The sequence below is a fragment of the Vulpes vulpes genome, chromosome 13 (assembly GCF_048418805.1).
Source record: "Vulpes vulpes isolate BD-2025 chromosome 13, VulVul3, whole genome shotgun sequence".
NCBI classification, from domain to species: Eukaryota; Metazoa; Chordata; class Mammalia; order Carnivora; family Canidae; genus Vulpes; species Vulpes vulpes.
This window is the reverse complement of record NC_132792.1, coordinates 38,170,334-38,186,801: the sequence shown is the minus strand read 5'-3', so window position 1 is coordinate 38,186,801 and position 16,468 is coordinate 38,170,334. Positions and strand designations below refer to the sequence as shown.

At 38.8% G+C, this 16,468-nt stretch overlaps 1 protein-coding gene across 16 annotated transcripts in view; it reads left to right on the top strand.

Annotated features, from left to right (window-relative positions):
* Positions 1–16,468, top strand: part of CPQ (carboxypeptidase Q) — a 398,486-nt gene that overhangs the window by 173,330 nt on the left and 208,688 nt on the right. For all 16 annotated transcript variants that reach the window (XR_011996567.1, XM_072734258.1, XM_072734256.1 and 13 more), the window contains one exon: positions 11,121–11,328. Coding sequence is in view for 15 of the 16 variants with exons in the window: in XM_072734258.1 (XP_072590359.1) it covers positions 11,121–11,328 (208 nt within the window). In the remaining variant the exon portion in view is untranslated. The remainder of the gene's footprint in view (positions 1–11,120; positions 11,329–16,468) is intronic.

Here is a 16,468-nt window from a genome sequence, read left to right as displayed (position 1 = left end):
TCTGTCACAGTTTAACTTCTCTTTGTGGCACGTTGTGATTTTTGATGTAAGGCTCTATGCTTTAGAGGCCTGTGCGATAAGAATACCACTCTCTTAAATCTGTAGGGTTTAATACTCCTCTACTTGAGTAAAGGCCCATTTGTGGTGCCTAAAAACGGGGGTGGGGGCGGTGGGAACTAATACCAAAATAAAGCTTAGAAAGGGCCAAGGGGAAAAAAAATTAAAGCAAAGGGCAGGGCATCTATTTTTACTTTATGGAAATTTCTTGTTTAAGCAAATTTGCTGATAATGATGCACAGATGCTGTTTGTAGAGGTTATTTTCCTCCTTTGAAGCATCCGAGTGCCGATTTCCTATCTGTGCCAGGAGTCTCTTCTGAATTAACTCGGTGCCCCTCCACAGCATTGTGGGAAAGAGATCTCCTGTACAGCGATGCTGAAGATCGGAAGACTAAAGCAGGTACCTCTGGCCTGTGAGGCTGAGAAGATGCACACAAATACGAATAAACAGCTAAAACACTCCCAGATGCTTGGAAGTCCTTGAGCACAAATGCAATTGACATCAAGAAAATATTAGCTTTGGAACTCCGCCTGGATGGCACATCGATGGGTCAGCACCGTGCCGCATTCAGCTGCAAGTGTTTCATGTAATTGATGGTGGAAAAAAAGAAAATTTCAACAGATATTTTTCTGTTAATTTGCCACAGGTGCCCAAACGCCTGTGACCTAGTATTGCAGGGATTCAAACTGCCACCGTGATAGCTTCAGGCTTGGCTTCCAGGTTATTTTACAGAGATTTTCAAGAATTTAATTCTTATTGGTAATGTTGCCGTTCACGTGATTACAGTCTCACAGGATGAGTGTAGTTTCTCAAAGAATCAAGTGGATATTAACTTAATTTATATCCCTGCAGATTCGTGTCCAATTTTTATCGTCTGCAGTCAGTGTTGGGCTTTTTTATTTCAACTTAACATTATTTCATCTACATGTTTCCATGTATTGCTTTTGGCCATTTACACGTGCCATGCCAGTCTTTCATTTTCCTGCTACCTCTGCTTGATTGTTTCTAGATTTTCACATTTATACACAGAGCTGCAGGAAATACAGAAATTGTTTATTTTTTCTTATTTTGTAATATTGCCAGTGTTTGTTCTCCAGAGCAGAATAAGCAAACAAAGTAAGAAGTATTATAGTTCTTGCTACATATGGGAGATCACGCTCCAGAAAATATTAAACTGATTTAACAATACCATCGGCGAGGAGTGAATGTATGTATACTTTCGCCTATAATTTACACAATATTGGATTTTATTTTATGTAATGGCTTTTTGAAATACAAGTGTCATAAAATTTTACCATCTTACCCCCTTTTAGTGTACAGCTTAGTGGTACTAGACACGTTCATAATGTGCAACTTCGGAACCATCCATCTCCATGACTCTTTCATCCTGCAAAACTGAAATTCCACACCCATCGAACAGTAACTCCTCTTTTTCCACTTCCCACCAGCCCCTGGAAACCCCCATTCTACTTTTGGCCTCTGTAATTTTGATTACTCTAAGTACCTCGTATAAGTGGAATCATATGGTATTTGTTTTTCTGTGACTGCCTCATTTCACTTAGCGTAATGACCTCAATGTTTACTCATGTTGTACCATCAGTCAGAATTTCCTTCCTTTTTAAGGCTGAATAATATTCCATCATATATTTATACCTCGCTTGTTTATCGATTCATCCACTGATGAACACTAGGGTCGCTTCCACGTTTTAGCTATCGTCAATAATGCTACTATGAACATGAGTGTGTATCCTTGAGACTCTGCTTTTAATTGTTTTAGATATATGCCCAGAAGTGGAATTGCCAGATCATATGATAATTCTACTTTTAATTTTTTAAGGAACTACCATACTGTTTCCCAAAGAGTCTATTTTATATTCCCCATCATAGAACACAAAGGTTCTAATTTCTCTGCCTTCTTACCAACACCTGTTATTTTTTGTTTTTTTTGTTTTTTTTTTTGTTTTTGTTTTTGTTTTTTGTTTTTTGACAGTAGACATCCTAATAGGTATAAGGTGCTGTCTCGTTAGTTTTGATTTGCATTTCCCTAACGATTAGTGATGCTGAGCATCTTTCCGTGGGCTTATTGGCCACTTGTATATTCTCTCTGTTGAGATGCTTATTCAAGTCTTTGAGCACTTTCAAATTGGGTTGTCTGGTTTTTGTTGTTCAGCTTTTGGAGTTCTCTAATTATTTTGAAGTTTAACTCCTTGCCAGAGATATGATTTGCAAACATTTTCCATCATTACGTGTGTAGCCTTTTTACCTGTTGATATTGCCTTTTAATGCACATTTTCTAATATTCATGAAGCCTAATTTGTCTATTTTTTCTTTTGTTGCCTTTGCCTTTGATGTCATTCCAAGAAATCATTGCCGAATCTAATGTCATGAAGCTTTTGCCCTACATTTTTCTTCTAAGAGTTTTAGAGTTTTAGATCCTTCATCTTTGATACATTTTGAGTTGATTTTTGTGTATCATATTAAATAAGGGTCCAACTTTGTTCTTTTGCATGTGGATATCTAGTTTTCCTGGAACCATTTGTTGAAAAGTCTGCCCTTTTCTTATTGGAAGGTCTTTGCACCTGTCAAAAATCCCATATATCAAAGGGTTTATTTTTGGGTTATTTTATTTCATTGGTCTATGCATCTGTCTTTATCTTTATGCAAGTATAACACTATTTTGCTTGTGGTAGCTTTGTGGTAAGTTTTGAAATCAGAAAGTGTGAGTCATCCAACTTTGTTCTTTTTCAAGATTATTTTGGCTATTAAGCATCTTTTGAGACGCCATATAGATTTTAAGATTTTTTTTTCTATTTCTGCAAAACATGTCTTTGGGATTTTTGGTAAGGATTGCATTGAATCTGTAGACTGTTTCAGTGAATATTGACCTATTAACAGTACAATTCTTCCAATCCAAGAACATGGAACATGTTTTTGTTTATTTATATTACCTTTAATTGCTTTCAACAGTGTTTTGTAGTTTTCATTGTACAAGTCTTTCACCTCCTTGGTTAAGTTAATTCCTATGTATTTTAGTCTTTTCAATGCTATTGTAAATGGAGTTGTTTATGTAGCATCCATTTCAGATTGTTCATTTTTCATGTATAGAAATACAACTGATTCTTATGTGTTAGCTTTGTATCCTGTTACTTGAGTGAGTTTGTTTATTTGTTCTAAAAGGTTGTGTGTGTGTGGAGTCTTTAGCCTTTTGTACATATAAGATCACATCACCTGTGAGCAAATATAATTTTACTTTTTCCTTTCTAATTTAATACCTTTTATTTCTTTTTTTGCATGAATGAGCATTTATGCAAGAACTTATAGTACTTCTGTTTTGAACAGAAGTTGCAAAAGTTAGCATCCTTACAGTATTCCTGATTTCAGAGGAAAATCTTTCAGTTTTTCACCATTGAGTATGTTTGCTGTGGGTTTTTCATATATGGCTTTAATTATATTAATTATAATATATTTAATTATATTAAGGTAATTTCTTTATATTTTTAGTTTTTGACTGTTTTTTATCATGAAAGGGTCTTGAAATTTGTCACATGCTTTTTCTTCATTACTTAAGATGATTATATGCTTCCCTCCCTTAATACTGTTAATGTGGTAAATTATATTGATTGATTCTTTATGTTGAACCATCTTTGCATTCTAGGAATAAATTCCACTTAGTCATGGCATATAATCCTTTTAATATGCTACTGTTTGCTAGGATTTTGTTAAGTATTTTTACATCAGTGTTCCTAAGGGTTATTAGTCTATAGTTTATTTCCTTGTGGCGTCCTTGCCTGGTTTTGGTATTAGGGGAATGCTGGCTTCATAGAATGAATTAGAAAGTAATCCCTATTTAATTTTTAAAAAAGTTTAAGAAGGGTTGCTGTTAGTTCTTTAAATGTTAGATAGAATTTGACCATGAAGCCATCGTGTCCAGGACTTTTCCTTGTCAGGAGATTTTTTTGATTACTGTTTCAGTTTCCTTACCAGTTACAGATATATTCAGATTTTCTATTTATTCATGATTTAAAGTTGGTAGGTTTTGTGTTCCTAGAAATTTTTCCATTTCATTTAGGTTATCAAATTTATTAGCATATAATTGTTCATATACTCTCTTATGGTCCTTTTTTTTAAAAATTTCTGTGGAATTGGTAGTAATGTCCCCAATTTTATTGCTCATTTTAGTAATGTGACTGTTCTCTCTATATTTCTTAGTCCACCTAGCTAAAGGTTTGTCAATTTTGTTGATATTTTCAAAGAACCAACTTTTGGTTTTACTGATTTTTCTGTTGTTTTTATATTCTCTGTTTCATTTATCTCTGCTCTAATCTTTTTATTTAAAAAAAAAAATCTGTTCTAGGGATCCCTGGGTGGCTCAGGGGATCCTTGAGTGGCTCAGCAGTTTAGCGCCTGCCTTCAGCCCAGGTCATGATCCTGGAGTCCCGGGATCGAGTCCCACATCGGGTTCCCTGCATGGAGCCTGCTTCTCCCTCTGCCTGTGTCTCTGCCCCTCTCTCTCTTTCTCTCTCTCTCTCTCTCAGATAAATAAATAAAATCTTTTTAAAAAAATAAATAAAAATCTCTGTTCTAATCTTTATTTACTTTCTTCCACTAGCTTTAAGTTCAATTTGTTCTTCTTTTTCTATTTCTGGTTCCTTAAGTTTTAAAGTTAGGTGGTTGATTTTAGATCCTTCCTGTTTTTTAATTTATCACTACAAACTTTCCCTTCAGTGGTGCTTTTGCTGCATTCTATATGTTTTGGTATGTTGTGGTTTAAAATTTTTTTTTTCATTCACATCTGAATATTTTATAATTTCCCTTGTGATTTCTTCTTTGATCCACTGGCTGGTTAAGAATGTGCTGTTTAGTTTCCACAAATTTGTGAATTTTCATTTTCCTTCTGTTATTTTTCTAACTCCATTCTGTTGTGGGCAAGGAAGATGCTTTGCATGATCCATACATACCTTTTTAAATCTGTTGGGACTCACTTTATGGCCTAACACTGTCTATCCTGGAAAACGTTCCATGTGTGCTTGAGAAGGACGTGTGTGCTGTTGTTGGATAGAGTGGTCTGTTAGATCAGGTGGGTTTATTGTATTAAGTCCTCTATTTCCTGACTTATCTTCTGGTGTTTTGTGAAACAGAGGTATTCACAAAATGACTTCTAAAGGCCGAAGGAGACATAAAAGCAGAGAAAAAAATTGAGAAGTCCAGCTTGATGAGAAATAGTTTATCATCAAGGGGACTTATGAGCAGAAGTATATTTTGAGTGGATGCCTAGTGGTATGAAGTGGCATTTCATTGTGGTTTGGATTTGCATTTTCCTGATGTCTAATGATATTTAGCATCCTATTATGCACTATCATCTATTTGTATATTTTACTTGGAGAAAGTCTATTCACATACTTTTCCCATTTTTTAATTAGGGAGATATTTTGCTATTGAGTTTCTAAGAAGTCTGTATATATTTTAGATTCAAGTGCCTTATCAGGCACACAATTTACAAAATTATTCTCCCATTCTGTGCTTTCACTTTTTAATGATGTCTTTTGAAATACAAAGGTTTACAATTTTGATGGTTCAATTTATCTATTTTTCCTTTGGTTGCTTATGATTTTGAGGTATCTGAGAAACAATTTCCTTCCCCAAGGTCATGAAGTTTTATGGTTTTAGCTTTTACATTTAGGTCTATGATTAAATTTTTAAAAGATTTTATTTTATTTATATCTTTATTTTTATTTTTTTAGAGGTGGGGAGAGAGAGTGTGTATCTGAGTGGGGGGAAGGGGCAGAGGAAGAGGGAGAGAGAGAATCTTAAGCAGGCTCCACACCCAGCACAGAGCTCAGTGCAGGGCTTGATCTCACAACCTTGGATCATGACCTAAGCCAAAATCAAGAGTTGGACACTTCACCAAATGAGCCACCAGGTTCCCCCTGTGATTAAATTTTTAATTGATTTTTATATATGTGTGATATATGGGTGCAACTTTTTTCTCTTACTGTGGATATTTGGTTGGCCCCAGCACCATTTCTTTGAAAATACTTTTCTATTCCTTTGAATTTTCCTGGTACCGTTGTTGAAAATGAACTGACCATTCTTGTAAGGGTTTATTGTTGGACTTTAGATATTTTATTGATGTGTGTCTATCCTTATACCACTGCTACACTATCTTGCTACTATAGCCTTTTTTAAAAGATTTATTTATTATTTATGAGAAATACAGAGAGAGAGAAGCAGAGACACAGGCAGAGGGATAAGCAGGCTCCATGCAGGGAGCCCGATGTGGGACTCAATCCTGGGTCTCCAGGATCAGGCCCCGGGCTGAAGGTGGCACTAAACCACTGAGCCACCAGGGCTGCCCCGCCTTTTTTAATCATAAAGGAGTATTAGATTTTGTCAATATTTTTTCAGCATCTATTGAGATGATCATGCACCGTTTGTCCCTTTGTATTTTATATGATATATTACATTGATTGATTCTCGGGTGTTAACCAACTTTGCATTTCTGGAATAAATCCCTCTTGGTCATGGTGTATAATCCTTTTTATTTGTTGCTGGCATCAGTTTGCTTATATTTTGTTGAGGATTTTTTTTGCATTTATATTCATAAAAGCTGTTGGTCCATAGTTTTCTTTTCTTATAATATCTTTGTCTGGTTTTGATATCAGTAATAGCAACCTTATAGATTAAGTTGGGAAGTGTCCCTTATAGTTTTTGGAAGAATTTGTAAAGAACTGGTATTACATTTTCAACATAATTGTTTTGATTTATTTTACAGCTTCCTTTATAGTTAAATTGTAGGTATGTTTATAAATGGGAGCAGGAAGGTGGTGTTCAATGCTGATCAACAACTGACAGTGAAGGAAAGGACTCCAACTAAAAGTGTCAAGTCCTTATTCTACCTAGTTCTACTAAACGGTGCTGGATTGCATTACTGGAGGACACTCTTAATTGCAGAAACAAATTATAAAGGCTTTTATATCTTGAATTCAGAACCATAGTTGGAAGATGCTTTTGGTGCTATTTTCCTCATTGGAACCATGGGTACATGCCAAACTTACTATCCCCACTTTGAAAACTCTTACCTCTAACTTATTGGCATAAATTTGTTCAGAAACATAATTTATCTTTCGATGGACACCGAGGCTCCTTCCACAGTTTGGCTATTGTGGACATTGCTGCTATAAACATCGGGGTGTAGGTGTCCCGGCGTTTCATTGCATCTGAATCTTTGGGGTAAATCCCCAGCAGTGCAATTGCTGGGTCGTAGGGCAGAACTATTTTTAACTCTTTGAGGAACCTCCACACAGTTTTCCAGAGTGGCTGCACCAGTTCACATTCTCACCAACAGTGTAAGAGGGTTCCCCTTTCTCCACATCCTCTCCAACATTTGTGGTTTCCTGCCTTGTTAATTTTTCCCATTCTCACTGGTGTGAGGTGGGATCTCATTGTGGTTTTGATTTGCATTTCCCTGATGGCAAGTGATGCAGAGCATTTTCTCCTGTGCGTGTTGGCCATGTCTATGTCTTCCTCTGTGAGATTCCTGTTCATGTCTTTTGCCCATTTCATGATAGGATTGTTGGTTTCTTTGGTGTTGAGTTTAAGAAGTTCTTTGTAGATCTTGGAAACTAGCCCTTTATCTGATAGGTCATTTGCAAATATCTCCTCCCATTCTGTAGGTTGTCTTTTAGTTTTGTTGACTGTATCCTTTGCTGTGCAAAAGCTTTTTATCTTGATGAAGTCCTAATAGTTCATTTTTGCTTTTGTTTCTTTTGCCTTCGTGGATGTATCTTGCAAGAAGTTCAAAAAGGCCGAGTTCAAAAAGGGTGTTGCCTGTGTTCTCCTCTAGGATTTTGATGGAATCTTGTGTCACATTTAGATCTTTCATCCATTTTGAGTTTATCTTTGTGAATGTGAAAGAGAGTGGTCTAGTTTCATTCTTCTGCACGTGGATGTCCAATGTTCCCAGCACCATTTATTGAAGAGACTGTCTTTCTTCCAGTGGATAGTCTTTCCTCCTATCGAATATTAGTTGACCAGAAAGTTGAGGGTCCATTTCTGAATTCTCTATTCTGTTCCATTGATCTATGTGTCTGTTTTTGTGCCAGTACCACACTGTTTTGATGACCACAGCTTTGTAGTAAAACCTGAAATCTGGCATTGTGATGCCCCCAGCTATGGTTTTCTTTTTTAAAATTCCCCTGGCTATCCGGGGGTCTTTTCTGATTCCACACAACTTGGTGCCCATTGAAAGATGAATGGATAAAGATGATGTGGTCTATGTATACAATGGAATATTACTCAGCTGTTAGAAATGGCAAATACCCACCATTTGCTTCGATGTGGATGGAACTGGAGGGTATTATGCTGAGTGAAATAAGTCAATTGGAGAAGGACAAACATTATATGGTCTCATTCATTTGGGGAATGTAAATAATAGTGAAAAGGAATGGAAGGGAAGGGAGAAGAAATGGGTAGAAAATATCAGAAAGGGAGACAGCACACTAGAGACTCCTAACTCTGGAAAATGAACTAGGGGTGGTGGAAGGGGAGGAGGGCGGGGGGTGGGGGTGAATGGGTGATGGGCAATGAGGGTGGCACTTGATGGGATGAGCACTGAGTGTTATTCTGTACGTTGGCAAATTGAACACCAATAAAAAATAAATTTATTATAAAAAAAGGAACATAATTTAAACAAAACAAATGAGCAAAAGGAAAGAAAAGAAAGAGAGAGATTGGAAAACCAAGAAACAGACTCTTAAATATAGAGAACAAACTAATGGTTACTAGAGGGGAGGTGGGTGGAGACATAGGTTAAATATCTGATAGGGATTAAGGAGTGCACTTGTGATGAGCACCAGGTGTTGTATCGATGTGAGTCACTGTACTGTACGCCTGAAACCAATATTACGCTGAATGTTAGCTAACCGGAATTTAAATAAAAACTAAAAAAAAAGAACCTGTTGAGAAGTGTTATACTGACCTTTTCTTGAGTAAAAGGGTCTGAAAACAAGGAGAGTTTGTTGAATTCCAGACATCATGTAAGGTAATATGAACAATAAATATTTAAATTGTCTTCCTACCTGTTTCAAAGTACTTTTGGTTATTAATCACTCTACCAATTCAGTGAGGAAAATTAGCACTGAAGAAATAATAATAACTAATATGTACTAATTAATGATTATAATGTGCCAAATACCATTTTTAATTCTTTATATATATTATTATCCTCCTATCTTATGAAGTCAATACTAATTATAGTATTATTATACCTAATTATTATTATACTTAATTATTACTTAATAATAATGATAATTATTATTATTTATTTTATTCACTACTTTACAGTGGAATATTATTCTCTACTTTACAGATGCAGAAATTCAGAAACAGTGAGGTCATGTGGTTTGCTTCCTTTCATGGTAGAGCCAGGATTTGACCTGGGTTATGTGACCCGATTGCCTACCCTGAACCAGAAGTTAGAGTGGATTAGGCATATTCCAGAGCAGAGATTCAGATTCTGTATTACAATTTTTGAGTTTTTAAGTCATGTGCCTCTCTCTTGATGAAAACTAATACTTAAGAAATGTTAATACAAGGTGTGTAAAATGGTGCTAAGGATTTGAGATTAGACGTTTCGCTCTGCAGGGATAATGTAATAGGTTAACAAAATAAATATTTAGCATTTATCAAGTGCTATGTTTCATGTCAAGTGATTCACTTGTATAAATTAAGTGAGTCTGCAAAATAACTCTGTGAATTAAGTATTATTATTATCACTTTTATTTATAGATGAAGCCACTCAAGCAAGTATATATAATTTGCCCGAGGTCAGTTAGCAATAAGTGCCATAGCTCAGATTTGAACCTAGATGGTTTTGCTTCAGAGTCTCTGTTCTTAATCATTTTGCTATGCACTTTCTCTAAGTAAGTAGTCAGTCACCAGACATTTTGTCACAACAGTGCAGTCACAGGAAGAAAGCAGTGATAAGATTGGATCATCATGTTTATGCATGTGGAGGCTGGAGCCACTTCTGTAGGAAAGACATGTGTTGTGGCTGAAAGGAGGGCTCTCTGCAAATTTGAGGCAATCTGAAACAAACATGGAGATAGGGAGAGAAAAATTACTTTTAAACAGAAGACTTTTTGCTCCTTAATAGAAGATGGGAATAGACCGAGAGGGTGTGGTGCACACTGAAGCTGTGCCAGCGTGGTCCCGAGGGAGCTGTGGTTTGGGAGGGTTTGGAGTCGTTGTACCTCAGGAGTGAAAAGGGACAGATTGAAAGAATGATTTTAGGAAATGAGTCTGATAAACTCAATTAGGATGCATAGAGGTTGTTAGAAAACAATACATTTATAGAAATTTTAATTACGAGTGTTTTGAGTAATCTAAGAGCATCTGGAAATTACAGAAAAAACTTGAGTGTTCGGGTAATTCTTTTTTTAGTGCCAAAATTATAATAGTTTTCTTTTTCTTGTGGCAGTGACATCAGAGATTGGGGTTTATTCAGCACTTTTCTTCATGGGAACACAAATATTTCCCATTGTTGTAGAGTTTTCCTGTAGAGCATTCCCCCACAAAAGCAGGGCTACGTGTTCGGATCCGTGTTTGAGTGGGAAGCGGGTATCCGCAGAGCCAGTCGGTGACCAGAGAGCTGGATGCATGTGGGCAGCTTTCTTCCAGATGTGTGGGTCTTCTGGTCTGCAATCCTGGTGGACTTCTGAGTTTCTTTGTGTCCTCAAACACGTGTTCCCTCACCTCTTGGTTGGGAAGGCATTGTTAATGTCTTTTGAGTTTGAGGCAATTTGCAACTTTAAAGGATCATCAAATCACAATAAATCTCACGTAATGTTTTCAACGAGATGATTGTTAAGTTGAAGTTTCTATTTTTACCAAAAAGAAAAATTATATTTACATAAAAAACGAATAAACTAATATTGCCCGCCCATCCTATTTCTCATGTGCAAAGAAGGATCAGAGAGAGTCAAATGCCAACTACAGAGACTTAAAAAAATACTCTTGGTCCATTTCTACTTTTAAGGTAACCTGGTGGTTTCTTTTCTTAAGTCCCCACACAGGTATTCAGGAATATCAGGATGGTGTGCCAAAAATCCCAACAGCTTGTATTACGGTGGAAGATGCAGAGATGATGTCAAGAATGGCTTCTCGTGGGAACAGAATTGTTATTCAGCTGAAGATGGGAGCAAAGAACTACCCAGACGCTGATTCCTTCAACACTGTAGCAGAGATCATTGGAAGCAAATACCCAGAGCAGGTGAGTGAAGGAGGTGCATAGGCTGTCTGGGAATAGGGTTTTGTGGCCAAGTCTCAGCTTTTAGAGATGGTTGGGAAAAAAGAGAACATGAATCTACAGAGATGGTCCTTATAAACTCATTGAAGGCAGGATACACACACACACACACACACACACACACACACACATATTTCCCACCAAAAGTTTTACAACAAATTGAAGAGTGAAATAGGATCCATGGTATGGGAATTCACCCTCTGAGTAGCAGCTCACACACAGACACACACATATATACATGTGTACATATATATATTAATAGATATTATTTTAAAAAATATTTATTTATTCATGAGAGACACACAGAGAGAGGCAGAGACACAGGCAGAGGGAGAAGCAGGCTCCATGCAGGGAGCCCAACGTAGGACTCGATCCCGGGACCCCAGGGTCACGCCCTGGGCTGAAGGTGGTGTTAAACTGCTGAGCCACCCGGGCTGCCCTAGTTATTATTTCTTGAGGCTTCTAGTCCCGGGCAGGGGAGTTTAGGATTACCTGTGACCAGTCATCTGGGTGAGTGGGCTGCTCTGGTCCTGAGGCTGAGTGGCAAGAAGAGCGTGAGTTATTGGGAGCCTTAGTCTGAAGCAGCGGGGGTATCGAGGCCTGAGCTAAAGTGTTGAAGCCGAGGAGTTCTTGAGCTGTCGCAGCCAGAGGCCTGAGGTAGTGCTGGCTCACAAAGCTTCCTAAGGGCCATTGGCATCTTCTGGGTGGGAATGTTCGGTTCTACTCCTAAGCCCAGGTTGATTAAAAAAAAATCAGCTTTATGGAAGTATAATTACCTAAATTTGCCAAATTTAAGTGTACAATTCAATGAGCTTTGAAAAATGTATGCAATAATGTAACCACTATAATGATCATAATATAGAATATTTTCATCATTACAAACATCGCCTCATGTCCCTTTGCTGTTTATCTCCTCCTCCACTCCCCTGCCCCCAGTAACTATGGGTCTGCTTTCTAGAACCATCATTTTTCCTTCTCTAGAATTTCATAAAAGTGGAATCATAGAACATGCCGTCTTCCATGTCTGGCTTCTTTCACTCATATAATGCTTTTTGAGATATGTCCATGTTGTTTTATCAATTGTCCTATTTCTTTGTATTGCTGCTGAGTGATATTTGGTTTCATGGATATACCACAATTTGTTATCCACTCAGCAGTTGTGAGACATCTGGGTGGTTTCTAGCCTTTGATTGTTAGGAGTAAAGCTTCTGTGAATACTCTTTTACAAGTCTTCCCATGGACCTATATTTTCATTTCTCTCTGGGTCAATGCCTAGGAGCAGAATTGCTGGGCCAGCCTGAATTTTAAGCCCACTGGTCTCCATCAGGATGCTTCAATCTCTGTGTTCTGTGGGAGTAGCATCTTTTCTAGGTGGGTAGCAGATGCCAGAGAGTTTCCAAGACGCAAGAGTAAACTTTTACCTCTACCATAGCATTGCATAGCATTGCAGAAGTTGGTTATGAATACGTCGTTACCAAGATATATGAGGTAGAAGAAGAACAAAAGTTCTCCCACAAAGAAGTGACAATTGGTTCCACAGAAGGAATGTGGACGAGCGCAGGGAGTCTATGTGACTGTGTCTGGGGGAGGAATCCAGCTCCCAGTCTGCTAGAAACCACGGGGAGGGGATGTCCAGACTGTGAGGGGAAGCAGCAAGCGTGTGTTCTCTCCAGGCACGAGGTGCGTTAATGGACCTGAGCAAGCACAGATCAGCCCTTGCATGACACTTCCCCAGGTTACCTTCACCACATCCCAGCCCTGTATGTGCTTCTGGTGTCATCTCCCACCGCAGCTTGCTAATGCCCCAAGCACACCCTCTGTTTCCTTTTTTCCTTGCGTTTCACTAATGCCTGTCCCAGGACTTGGCCTGTCGTAGCTTCTCAAGATATATTTTGTTTTAGTAAAATGAAGACAGGAAGTAAGGTTGGAGAATTTTCTTAATCTCAATTCCTTTGAAATCAAGAGGTTCTCCTGCCCATTTAGAATACTGATCGTCCGTTGGCATGTGGGACATCAGTGCAGCTCTGTATTGTCCAGACCTGCACTCCTCAACCCTTCGTAGGCGGATCACTCACCTTAGGTTCTTGTCTTGAAAAGAACCATGTTTACCTGTCAGCACAGTGAGAGCTCTTCACATTATTTTTCATTTTCTCCTCTTTATCGCTGTCCAACAGCCAAGTACCACATCCTATTAAGTCTACTTTCAGCATATTTAAATCTGTTCCATCGTGCCTTTACTGTCATTAGTGTCCTAATTCAGGCCCTTGCTGCCCATCCCCCTCTGATTTTTTTCTTCTTCTATTCTCTCTATTTCTGTATTTTTGCAGTGCAGCTCAGAGCTGCCTTAAAATGTTGATCTCCACCTGTTCTTTCCCTGCTGTCAGACCTCCTCTCCTGTTCCCTATAGGATACAGGTTCTGATAAACATAAACACTGAGGTGAGCAGAAGACGTTGGGGGGAGGCAGTTATAGGTAAGAGGAAATTAGGTAGTACCGTCTAGAAACGAGCAGAAAACAAGAGTGAAGGAGCAGAAGGAAATGTCTGATGGTGGTTCAGATGCCAACTAAGAAACATTCTTTCATTGGCTGGTGAGGGAGTCTAGCTCTCCTAATTGCTGGCAAAATTTCCAAAAATCACTCAGCTTTGCTTTTAATTATCAGTACAGTAGTCCCACCTTATCTGTAGCTTCGCCTTCCACTCCTGCTGTTTCAGTTAGCCATGGTCAAACCAGTCTGGAAGCAGGCGCTCCTTCTTCTGATGGACGATCAGAAGGTCAGCAGTAACTTAAGGCTATACCACATGCCTACGTCACTCCCCTCTCTTTGTCTCGTCACGTAGGCATTTAATCATCATGCATCATCACAGAAAGAAGAGTGAGTACAATACAGTAAGGTACTTAGAGAAGGAGAGAGAGAGAGAGACCACGTTCACCATGACATTTGTTACAGTATGCTGTTTTAATTGTTCTATTTTATTGTAAGTTATTGTTAATCTCTCTGCCTAATTTAGAAGTTAAACTTTATCATAGGTATGCATGCATAGGAAAAACCATACTATATATCAGGTTCGATGCTATCCATGGCTTCAGGCATCCACTGGGAATCTTGGAATGGGTCCCCCATGGATAAGGAGGGATCTGCTGTAATGGCGACAGTGACATAAGCATTAGTTTGTTTAGGTTGACGGTTTAGGTTGACTAACTTCTCTCTGACACATCTTCCTTTCCCTGCTCCATGTCCTACTAAAGAAGAATGTTAAATTTTGCTGAGCAAGTTACTTGCAATGGGAATTATCTTTAAAAAGAAGAGTTTTGCAATTACTCTTATTCTGTTTGCAGGTCAAAGATCCTGGGTGACTTGAAGGGAGGCTAACATGCATGCAGTGGCTGACAGACACTCTTCAGTGCCAACACCCAGCACAACCCCTTACATCTCATTATTCATACAGAGCACCTTAATGAAAGGAAAGCAATTAGCACATAAAGAATCTTCTGATTTGGCCCAAGAACCACGGACAAGGTGTGGTGATTTTTAGCTCTTAGAAAAGCATATATGTGATTGATGAAGCATTAACACATTTCAAAACCCTATCGCCTAGTTCAGCCGTAAGCCATAAGTACTGAATTAACCTTAGGCTTTTAAAAAATGCCAGTAATACAAATACTTTGTTGAGCTTCAATATGTGAAAATGGCAGAGTAGGGGTATTATGCACATTAACCCTACCCTCTTCCCAAAGATCCCAAAATGACGCGCTTTGGTTTCCTCCCAGTCCACTATTCTCTTTGCACTTTGACCTGCTCAGAAACTGCTCTTCTGTGATTAGGGCATGTTGTGGAGGCTTCAGCAGAGCTTGAGGAGATGAATTTCATTGGTGGAAAATGGTCCTCTGGAAGCTTTGACTTTAGGCCTCTGAACTCCTTCCCCTTGGATAGCTTTACTCCTGGGAAACCGTGCCAGCTTGGAGGCCCATCCGTGGTCGAGGATGAGTCTGAGTAAGCGGGGACAGGAGCACTGACTTCTGAGCTGATCCGTTCTGGTGCTACGTAGCAGTAGTATGTCTGTTCTCCATTTATTAAGGAACTAATTTGCATTGAAAAATTTGTAGGAAACTTGTTGCCATCCATGAATAGGTCTTGTGTTTTTGTTTGTTTTTTTTTTTTTTGTTAAGTCAATAGAGGTTACCCTAGCACTTAGAACAGTCTTGGAAGGGGCATGGAGGTAGGGGTCTTAGCAAATCTAGCACCAATTCCCTGATCTTCAGATGAGGAGACTGGATCCACAAGCGATTCGTCCCAGTGGACACAGCAAATGCTTGACAGGAATGCGTCTGGAATGTGACTCCAGATATCCTGACTCCCGCTTCTTTTGCCCTCAAAGTTAGCCCATCGTGCCTGGCCATACCTTAGCTGGCTCGAGTGTGAATCCGAGAGACATAGGTCAATTCAGGATACAGGCAGTGCCAAGTCATTACACAGGAGAAATTTTGTCTTCCTGTCGTGCTTTTCCTCCTGATGTCTCCTTCCTAGTACAAAGAGCTCTTACAGATCTTGCCCATCATTGTCGCAGAGTTTTCTGAGAGGTCTCATAAGAGTCATAACTTGGGCGAGCCGCCTATGTTGTGTCTACTCTTCTATGCATCTCCGGCAAGTCTTGCTTGAGTCTCATCCCTCCTTAGCTCCTTGTCACTTTGGAAGAGGATCTGATATGTAAACTTCTACGGCATTTATTCTTGATGAGGCCCTGATCCTCCATGTCTCCGTTCATACTCCTTCTCTCTCCCCAGTTGGGTAATTAGGTGTTTCTGTTTTAACTGAGGATCGTAGACAAAGCCAAAATAGATCTGCTACCAAGCACACCATTTTGAAAAAAACAAAACAAACAAACAAAAAAAAAACCAGCTTTTTATTTTGTAGTGATTTTAGACTCAATGAGCAGTTGCACAGAAAGTGCTGAGAGCTCAGGTGGACCCTCTGACCAGCTTCCCCAGTGAGAACACCTTATGTAACCATAGTAACCTGAACCTGGTGAGGAACGTGTACTCCTGAGACTGAACTGTTTTCTTATAAAGCAGGGACTTCCCGGTGGGCATCCTCTATGGAACAG